The sequence below is a fragment of the Trachymyrmex septentrionalis genome, unplaced genomic scaffold, assembly GCF_001594115.1.
Source record: "Trachymyrmex septentrionalis isolate Tsep2-gDNA-1 unplaced genomic scaffold, Tsep1.0 scaffold153, whole genome shotgun sequence".
NCBI lineage: Eukaryota > Metazoa > Arthropoda > Insecta > Hymenoptera > Formicidae > Trachymyrmex > Trachymyrmex septentrionalis.
The window spans coordinates 371,375-381,444 of record NW_017304684.1 but is presented as its reverse complement, the minus strand read 5'-3'; the positions used below and the strand labels follow the sequence as shown (position 1 = coordinate 381,444).

The 10,070-nt window shown below is 39.4% G+C and overlaps 2 protein-coding genes across 6 annotated transcripts in view; one reads left to right on the top strand and one right to left on the bottom strand.

Moving 5' to 3' along the window:
* Positions 1–510: 510 nt before the first annotated feature.
* Positions 511–1,760, top strand: LOC108745875 (histone-lysine N-methyltransferase SETMAR-like). The gene has a single exon (XM_018482272.1). The coding sequence runs from the start codon at positions 686–688 to the stop codon at positions 1,712–1,714; it is 1,029 nt and encodes a 342-aa protein (XP_018337774.1). The 5' UTR covers positions 511–685; the 3' UTR covers positions 1,715–1,760.
* A 5,951-nt stretch (positions 1,761–7,711) lies between these two features.
* Positions 7,712–10,070, bottom strand: part of LOC108745879 (kinesin-associated protein 3) — a 23,387-nt gene continuing 21,028 nt past the window's right edge. For all 5 annotated transcript variants that reach the window (XM_018482274.1, XM_018482278.1, XM_018482279.1 and 2 more), the window contains 4 exons: positions 8,733–8,818; positions 8,419–8,605; positions 8,256–8,346; positions 7,712–8,164 (listed from right to left, as the gene is read on the bottom strand). In XM_018482274.1, coding sequence (XP_018337776.1) covers positions 8,026–8,164; positions 8,256–8,346; positions 8,419–8,605; positions 8,733–8,818 — 503 coding nt within the window. In that variant the 3' untranslated portion in view covers positions 7,712–8,025. The remainder of the gene's footprint in view (positions 8,165–8,255; positions 8,347–8,418; positions 8,606–8,732; positions 8,819–10,070) is intronic.

Here is a 10,070-nt window from a genome sequence, read left to right as displayed (position 1 = left end):
TCTGAAAAGAGACCGAACGAGTTCCGCGCAGACTCGTAGACGCCAATCAACCCGGAAGGAATAACTTTAATGCGGGCCCGAAAAAGTGAAAAGATTGCAAAAGACATCATAAATGTACCGAAGTCACACCGAAGTCATAATAAAAATCCAAGCTTTGTTGTCTCAGATTGACCAACAATTTCATCTTAGAAAAATAGGCGCCATGTCGCGTTTAAAAAATCATAAAACGAATGGGATAACTTTTCACAGTAACGTTATCTAAGATCGGACTCGCGACTGACAACGGTTGCCCTGCACATAAAACTAGTCGTACACGGTAACCGTCTGTTTACTTAACCACATTTTCCGCGAGAATAATAAATTCGTCATCCGTCTGGAGCAATCTTGCCTTTTTAAAGAAAACGTAAATCATTTCTTTTCTTCCCAAAATCTCTTTAACAATGCACTTTAGATTAACAACGATAGGACGCTATAAAAATCATAAATCTCGCGTGACATTGTATTGGGTGGATCCATATATTCGTTCGCTTTTTGTTAGTAGTGCAAATTTTTTCCGAATATCTCCGGTTCTGGTTGCCTAATCGGGCAATCCAAATATGTTTTGGAAAGGTGACAGTCCGCTCTTTTCATCTGTCAAATTTGGTTTCATTGGCATTAGTTTTGTTTGTGCTATAGACCTGTGAACATGTCGGAGAATAAGGTGCATTTTCGGCACATTTTGCTTTATTACTTCAAGAAAGGCAAGCGAGCTGCGGAGGCCCACCGAAAGATATGCAGCGTATACGGGGACGATGCCTTAACAAAACGTGCCGCTCAGAAATGGTTTGCCAAATTTCGTTCCGGAGATACGAGTCTTGAAGATGGACCCCGCAGCGGTCGGCCCACCGAGGTTGATTCGAATGATATCAAGGCACTGGTTGAGCAAGACCGGACGCTAAAGGTGCGAGAGATTGCGGAGACATTTAAAATAGGTTATGGAACCGTACAAAGGCATTTGCAACAGCTTGGCTACGTGTCCCGCCTCGATGTTTGGGTGCCGCACAAGCTGACCGAGGAGAACCTGGCCAACCGCATATCCATCTGCAATTCACTTCTGAAGCGGCACGAAAGCGACCCGTTTCTCAAACGAATAGTGACTGGCGACGAAAAGTGGATCATCTATGACAACATAGTGCGCAAGAGATCGTGGGGAACCGCTGGCGAGCCGCCGAATGCCACCCCGAAGGCCGGCCTGCATCCGAAGAAGATTTTGCTATCCATATGGTGGGATCATCGTGGTGTGCTGTTTTACGAGCTGCTTCCTCAGGGAAAAACGATCGATTCGAAGATCTACTGCACGCAGCTAACGAAATTGAATCAAGCATTGCGACAGAAACGTCCAGAACTGATCAATCGCAAAGGTGTTATATTCCACCATGACAACGCCAGACCCCACACCGCAATAATCACTCAGCAAAAATTAGTGCAACTTGGCTGGGATGTTTTGCCTCACCCACCGTATTCACCAGACCTTGCGCCATCCGACTATCACTTGTTCCGGTCCCTGCAAAACTCCCTCAACGGGAAATCGTTCGCTGATCAGACAGCTGTGAAAACGTACCTCGACCGGTTTTTCGCCTCTAAGCCCCAAACCTTCTATGAGAGCGGAATAATGAAATTGTTGGAAAGATGGCAAGAGGTCATCAACAAAAACGGAGAATATATTATTGATTAAAATTCATCCTTTGTATGAAAAAAACTTGTTTCATTTTAGCCTTCAAAAAGCGAACGAATATATGGATCCACCCAATAACTAACTATTGGATCCTAGACAAAGGGTACTACCCTTTTTTCGGAATATAAATAGAGGTTCCGCGAAAGCGCAGAGCGTCAGTTTAATCAGTACGAGAGTCGAGGAAGTCCGCGTCGGTAGCATTCACCCTGCTCGCGCCAGTTCGCAAAAGAAAACCAGTGCCTTGTTTGTCGCGCATCTCAGTACTCGTCCATTCTATCGTCTTGTACTCTCATCCAGTCATCATTCACTGGATCACCCTCTTGGTGCTCTTGCGTGGACAGCGGGCCTGATCATCGACTAACGTCAGTCAGGAATCCCGTGGAGCAACCAAAGTAGATTCGTTATTCCTTCCGAGCGTGCACATCCCCTCCCTGTAACACACATCCACACGTATATACATATATACATATATACTGCAACCGCACTCACGAGTGTGGCGCAACGAGTCGTCGCAGCTAAGATTCACAGCTAAGATTTTCTTATACAATTGGATTATGGGTGACTTTAAACGAAACGCGACAGAAATGCGTCTTCACGCGGCTATTCTTAAGGGCAACACACAATCGCAGAACAATAGTTGGGCGCCAGGCACGAGTGAGCATGTCACTCTTTCTCAAAATTACGCGACATTTTCTCTATGCAATATTCTAACGGGCTGTGAACGTCGACGGACTCTCAACCGGTAGCTCAGCCTCGGAAATGGCAGAGGGAGCGGTTCGTGGTCGAGAATAGAGGATCGTTTGGAGAAGCAAGAAGTGGCGACAATAAAGCACACAAGAATTAATAATAGCAAGATTAACAAGTATATTTAATAAGTCTCCGACTGTCGTTTACATCTGCCGACAAGATCGTGCCGATAAGATCTGATCAAACGCGATAGCGGCTTCGCACCGGCCCCGAAAGGCGTTACTCGGTGCGTATCAATTTCATTAGAATTCAGCGGCACGAGCTCACGCAACGCAAGGATATTTTCGCGAATTAGGCGAGCAATAATTCGCCGCCTCACACAGGTGATAGAATATGATAAGGACTGTAGTGTGCGTAAACATGGCATGGCCTTCGCGCCGCTCAATGAATGTCAGAGGACAGAATACACGCAAACTCGACGCTATACAATCTCGATATGATAGAATATGCGCAATTATTAATTACTATAACACATTATCGTTAATTACTATGACACAGAGTGCCGATACTCTAAAAGACATGCAAATCTTTCGCTGCAAGATTCCGAAACGAGATACACACCAATATTACAGTACGGAACTTCGACACGATACAATATAAGAATATGACATGCGACAAAACCTTATGATAAATGACGAGGCTGTGACCTTGGTGGACGTAAAAGAATTCTCCCGACGATAAGTGACTGTCCCGGGAGGCGACACGTTTTACCCGAATTCTACAGAAATCCACTGTACGGCAATGCCACGTGCGTTCGCTATAATATGTACGATAATTTGGCGATAGTATTGCGCCTCCCGGACGCGGAAACCGGCGACTTTACAAGTGACAACGTTCGTCTCATCGTGACCTTCTGCTGTTGTTCGCCTTGATTCTCTCTATTGGCTCCCTCTTTGTTCTCCTCGCCCGAGTCCTCTCAATTGTCAGCTTGTTAAGTCGACCACAGTACAAATGCCGGGCGCTGATCCTCCTGGGAACACGTACGGCTCGTTATCCACGCACGCACGCACGCACGCACGCACGCACGCACGCACGCACACAAAAAGTCCCGGGGGGGCGAACCTCTTACGTCCGGGACAATAGGCGGGGCCGTTCAGCACAAAGCGTACCAACCGATGATTTTTTGGAAATCTCACACTCGTCAGTCAACGATCGATCGAAGCCCCTTGATCTAATCTCTCCCCCCGTACTTGATCCCACTATCAGGAAAATCTTCAACTATTCCCCTCCTGCCCTTGAGGACCGATTTCCTCTCTCTCCTTCCCTCGAAGAGTGATTCCCTCCCCTCCTCCGCTAAACCCGCTCCCGCCTCCTCCATTCCAACCGGATCCTCGCTGGGATCGGCTTTTCCGTCTGTAATCCTCTCCTACCAACGAGGGAGGTAGACTGGTGATAGTCTATATCCTCGGAAACCCCACTCTTTATACCGTCCAATACAAGCACCTCGTCCCAATGTGCTCCTGCACCACCTTCCTCGCCTCCAATCCTCAATAACCTCTACTCTCCTTTCCTCTTATTTCTCCTCACACATACACACAAACACATCTACTAAATAATAATATTTTTATTTTATTTTTTTATAACCTGTATTTTTTTTATATGTCTGTAAACTCAATAACATTACTTAAATAAATGTAAGCTAATTATTAATTGAAAATCGCTAGCTTCCACTTTTTTTTTAGTTAGCCCTCGCATCAATCTGCCTCTAATTCCTGAGATCACACGAGGTCCAATCCCGGATCAAAAGGATTAAGTTCCTTGGCTCAAAAAGTAGGACCGACGTTCGCGTTGTCCCTCGGAACAGGTGTCATAGCGTTCTTTCCGGGATGTTGACCCACATTCTGGGACCGAAAAGATGCGTACGACTTACAGATGTTCGCCTCTCCGCGTATACCTGTGAGATTGAATCTAGCCGTCCTTCCACATCCTCTCCATTTTCCCTCCTTGTTTCATTGACCTAATTTTAAGGGCTTTGGACGTAACATCAGATAAATTGTGAAACACTACGGGTATGCAACGCAAATGCTTATAATTGCAGTTTGAGTGCGCAGGGCCTCTGTATCGTCCGGTTAAATAACAATTATCGCGTACCCGCGTATCGTCAGGCGCGAACGGTTTCTCGCACACATGGCATATCGTTGTTGAATTTTTCCCAGTCATCTCGCGTGAAATCCGCCATAGGTACGTTAGCCGAAATTATGGACTGTACACTGTGCGCTAGATTTTTCAATTCTTCCGCGAACCATGCGATGCAGTTTTCATCGCGGCGAAAGCGATACATAATGTATCGTCGTAGAAACAATGCATGTAATATCCGATACGTTATGATGATGATATATGTATGTAGCCGATTCAGGATTCCGTCATTTCCAAAAGCGCACTCTAAATTGGCATAGACAACGAATGGGATGCACTCCTTCCTGCTGTGGTTGTTCGAAACTCAACCATTTGTCGTCCTCGCTCGTCAGCCTTATCGTACAATCGTTCAATTTTCTGTCTGTGTAGCATTGGCCGTATCCAACGATCGAGCAAACGATTCGCGAACTTGGTTTCCGCAGTGTGCTAACTCGCATTAATAGTTCTTGCTCGAAAAAGATATTAGGGCAGACGGGTGAAGTTACGCGTAATGAGGTTTGTACAGTATCACGTATTGATATGTGTCGGTACTGGGCCATGGATTTCATTCATAAACACTCAAAGACGGATAAACACTCGCCCTTTTTTTGGAACGTTCAACATGAGTCGAATAAGTATTTTATTTATATTATAAGACCGATATATAAATAAATCGAATAAAGTAAAGAACGCCGAACGATCATTATGAAACGTTTAATAACCTCCTCTAAATAAAACCCCTAAAAAACGGAAAGAAACTTATTGCGAAAAAGATTACCTCAGCCAGGGTTCGAACCTGGGACCTTTCAACTTGCCGGGAAGAGTGTCTTAGCCATATCGACCACTGAGGCTACGGAAATATTCTTCGCAATAACTGATGTATATAGGAGAACACGTTATTTAGATCGCGTACATAAACATTATAAGAACACATAATGATTGTGTTGAAAGTCCGACAATTATCGGCGCGCAATCACATTTGGAACAAAAAATTGATTAAATATATTCGTAACATCTAACTTTGACCGTTCGGCGTTCTTTACGTTATTTTATTTTGTTTATGAAAAATTTTTCATAAAATAAAATAGAACTTTTTAATACCTTTTTTATGCTCTACAATCCTAGCTAGGTCTCAATGCTGTTCAGTCAGGGCCCAAACTGGACATAGTCCTTTCCTAAATTCAACGATGACATCTTTCCATGTTTGGTTAATCCTATTCCAAGACTTGTCGACTCCTATTGTCTTTCCAATGTGAATATACAAAAAATATAGCTAGATCAATCTCCCACCAGCGCCCCTTCTTTTGGGATACGCCTACGTATCGTGGCGCGCCGCCGCGGGAGCCATTAACAAGGAAGAAGATGTGTTTCAACCTTGGAGGCAGGAGCCATTCAAATAAAAAGAAACTACGATAAATCTTTAAATTAAGGGACCCTCCCCAATGATCTTGACCTTGACATATGTTATCAAGGTCATGACCTCGAATAGTCTCCAACAAGTTTTTTAACCGCTTGTCCTTCATTAAAAAGTTATTAATAAAAAAAGTTTAAGAAAAAACTTTTTCCACCATATAAAACAAAAATTTTCTGTTTTAAAGTATATTTTACAATTTTCCACGCGAAGCGACTTCCACCCCACCTCCCCCTCCCCTTACTTGGGGGCGCACGACTTTCATATTTTCTTACATAATTTTTGTTCTTAGAACAGAAAATTTTTTCCTGCTTTACTGTATATATGGTTTACGGTGCATGGTTTGGGGTTAGATTATTATATATACTCATGGATATATAATAACCTAACTTTAATCCTCCCTTAAATTACATAATTATTCATATTTTCTGCTAAAGCAATGAACTTGTGTTCGCGTGAAAAGTCGCGCGCTACTAGGCAATGAGAGAGGTGGAATGTAGTAAGTGGATACAGTTTAGAACAGTTTCTGATGTTATATATAGCCGAAAAAACACATTATTTTTTCAAATTCTTTTTGTTAATACTTTTTAATGAAGGACGAGCGACGGCTAGAATTTGTTGGAGGTCACTCAGGGTCATGATCTTGGCAACATATATTAAGGTCAAGGTCATTGGGGGAGAGTCCCCTATTCTAAAGATTTGCTTAAACTACTTACTACGATATTGTGATTCTGACGTCAAAAATCAAAATCAAGCAGAAATACTTAGTTTTTTATTGAATAAGGAATTGGATTATATAAGGAAAATATTTTCAAGTAAATCACTATACGATAATCTACGAGATTCAATTTATTTTATCACGAGAAAATAGAAGATGTTGGTAGCTATAAGTCATGTATGTTGTTGATATAATAAAATATCATTTTATGTTAATGTGATAAGTTAATAACAAAGAGACGAGAGATGCAATAAAAAATAAGAGACATAGAATATACAGTCGGCAACTAAAAGATTGGAACACTTTTTCAATGGGTTTCGGAATGCAGGCTACTTACCAAGCTTATGGATTCATAAATAAGAACCAATTACTCGGTAAACAGGTTGCATTCTGAAACCCTCAAAAAGAAAATGTCGAAAATTGCAACTTTTTAATTGCTGACTGTACATAATACATATGTTTGATTACTCTCTAAAGAAAGTGAAAGATATGTGCAGAAGTTAAATATGCCCATACTTATTGCACAATATGTTATACACAATAAATAAGAAAAAGTTGCTCTATCGCAGATTATATATAATTCATCCCTTATTCTAAAAATGCGTTACCATTTGGCGCTTACAATGTTCACGAATATTAGTTGTCCTTGTTGTCAATATTTAATACATAACAAGAATGAAATGATTCCATAAGCGTCAAGCGGAACGCATCCTAAATTGTTCGGTACTTTCATACATCACTTGTTTTTTTATTAACTGATATTAACAATATAAATATTACGAAAGATCTAAGCTATCATAAAAATAACGTTACATTTAACCACATACATTACACTATTTTGACTGTCTGAAGCCTATCACATGATAAGAGAGATCTAAATAAACTTAATACTATTATTTTGTAGTATTATATGTATCAGAGTGTAAAGTCAATTCTTATAAATAAATTCATATGTATATAAAAAAATACGTAAAAAAATAAAACTAAAATTTTGACTATGGACCGATCTCACAAATTTTGATTAACTTAATCGATCAATTAAGTGTCAACCACAATTGGTCAATTCTGTTGAACAACAAATGCGATTGGTCAGTTCTAAAGTAATAATCGGTCGATTATAGTAATTGGAATTGGTAAGACTGGTCCTATGAGGTCAAAACAGTTTATAATACGTATAATAAAATCTGTTTAAGCAGGCATATTTTTTTAAATAGTAGCAAACATTTTTTTGCATTAAATATAATGTAAAAGATAATGTAAAATATAGATATCTTCGAGAAGTTAAATCATGTATCTATATCAGGGCATTTGGATTAATTTTCAGATTAATATGTGAGAATTATCTGATTCACTGAATTTCACTCTAGAATTATAATATAAATCTTCTATACCTGAAGCAACGGACATGCGAGACTTAGAACGAGTCATGAGTTCACCTATTTCATCGAAATCTCGATACCTAAAAAATATAAATAATTAGTCTGTCATCGCAATTCATTTATTAATGCATTGCACTGTCGCATTAAATGTATGCATCATTGGATACGTACCTACTAACAGGTCGACTAGGATTTTCAGATGATTCTGATGAATGTTTCATAGTCGAAAATCCATCATCCACATTAAATGATGCTATGTTACCTACATGAGCATGATAATCTATTATAAAGATATGCTAAATAATTTCGTAAAAAAGAAAAAAATAAATATTACCAGAGGGAAATAATATAGTATGTTTTAGTAGATCATCGTTGATAAATGGAGATAAATTGTCATCATCATCCGGTAACATATGATTGATCGAATCTGTTCCTATCGATTCAACCATTTCCAACCATTGCTGATTATGCGATCGAAATTTTTCCACTTTTATGCGGGCTGCCCAATTCTTGTCGCATATCTAGAATAAGTTGAATAATCAGCAATTCTTATAACACCACATAAATTATTTTTGTATTATTTAACACATATGCTATTTATAAATTTATAAAAACAAGAAGAAAATGCATGCGTTCTTAGTTACTTACAGCAATGACATCTAAGCATGTATCACAGACTTTTCTTATTGCATGGTTTTTATCATGCATTAGATCGATTAGATATCCAGGAGCTTCTGTAAATACAAATTTGCACAATTTATTTATGTAGATAGTTTAAGAAAGAATCTAGATCATAGACTTCTATATATTCCACTAGGCTTAGGCCTGATTGCACCAACATTACTTTGATTTTAAGTGAGGCTTAAAACTTTCTTTGTCTCTGTCTCTTTTTCACTTCAAAACAAGACAGAGAGAATTTTAAGTTTCGCTTAAAGTCAAAGTAACGTTGATGCAACCAAGCCTTAGATTGCTAAGGCTATGTTCGGAAACGCACATCAGTGTACACATCAATGCATACCAGTCGTTCAAAAATACCTGTGCTTACTCAGTGTGCATTAGTGTGAGATCGTACAAAAACAGAGAATTACACAGAGGCTGCATTTAAGGAGATGCTATTAACGCTATTTATGTCATTCTATCTTCATCATCCATTAGACGTGAGACAAGGATAATATTATACAAATGGCACTGATAGTGCGTTCCTCGAATATACTCAGAGTGTGACCACCTGTTACCCTGGATCTACAATAGATTTTTAAGCCTTAAGCACAAGAAATGGACGAATCACAATCACTTATTCTCCTCATATTCGACTGTAGTTGGTTTCTTATGGGTTAAGACTTAAAGCATCTAGACTGCGTTTATTTTGGCTTATATTGCTTGTGAACATCAATTGTCCTTGTTTAATATTTAATAATCAAGATAAGCGACGCTTAAAGTTTTGTGAGCGCTGAAAAGTGAACTCAGCCTGATTGTAGATCCGAACTTACAAAAGTAAGGGAATTTGGTATATACCAGTGTGTTATTGTCTGTTGTTTATTCCATAATAAGTGCTGAGCAATGTCATAACCTTTTTATTAATTTTATAATATTTCGTCTAATAATATAATGTAATAATATAAATTACAATGATAATATTATTAATTTCAATTAATATTAATAAATATATAATATATATTGTAATAAATATTAGGAGTATAAATAAGTTTCCGCCGTTTTTTTATCAAAAATTGGACATTTATTGTGAAAGAACGGTACCTAATGTTTTATTCGAAGTATTGTCCATCGCTAGCCATTATTTTTTCCCATCTTTCTGGCAGCATACGGATACCGCGTCGGAAAAACGCTTCATCTTTTGAAGCTATCCACGAATTGACCCAATTTTTGGTATCTTCATATGATGTGAAGTGTTGCTCAGACAGACCATGCGCCATCGATCGAAACAGGTAGTAATCAGAAGCAGCAATGTCTGGTGAATACGACGGG

Bases quoted from the DNA above. Each gene is read 5' to 3' on its own strand.
- LOC108745875 (XM_018482272.1), top strand. From the start codon at position 686: ATGTCGGAGAATAAGGTGCATTTTCGGCACATTTTGCTTTATTACTTC.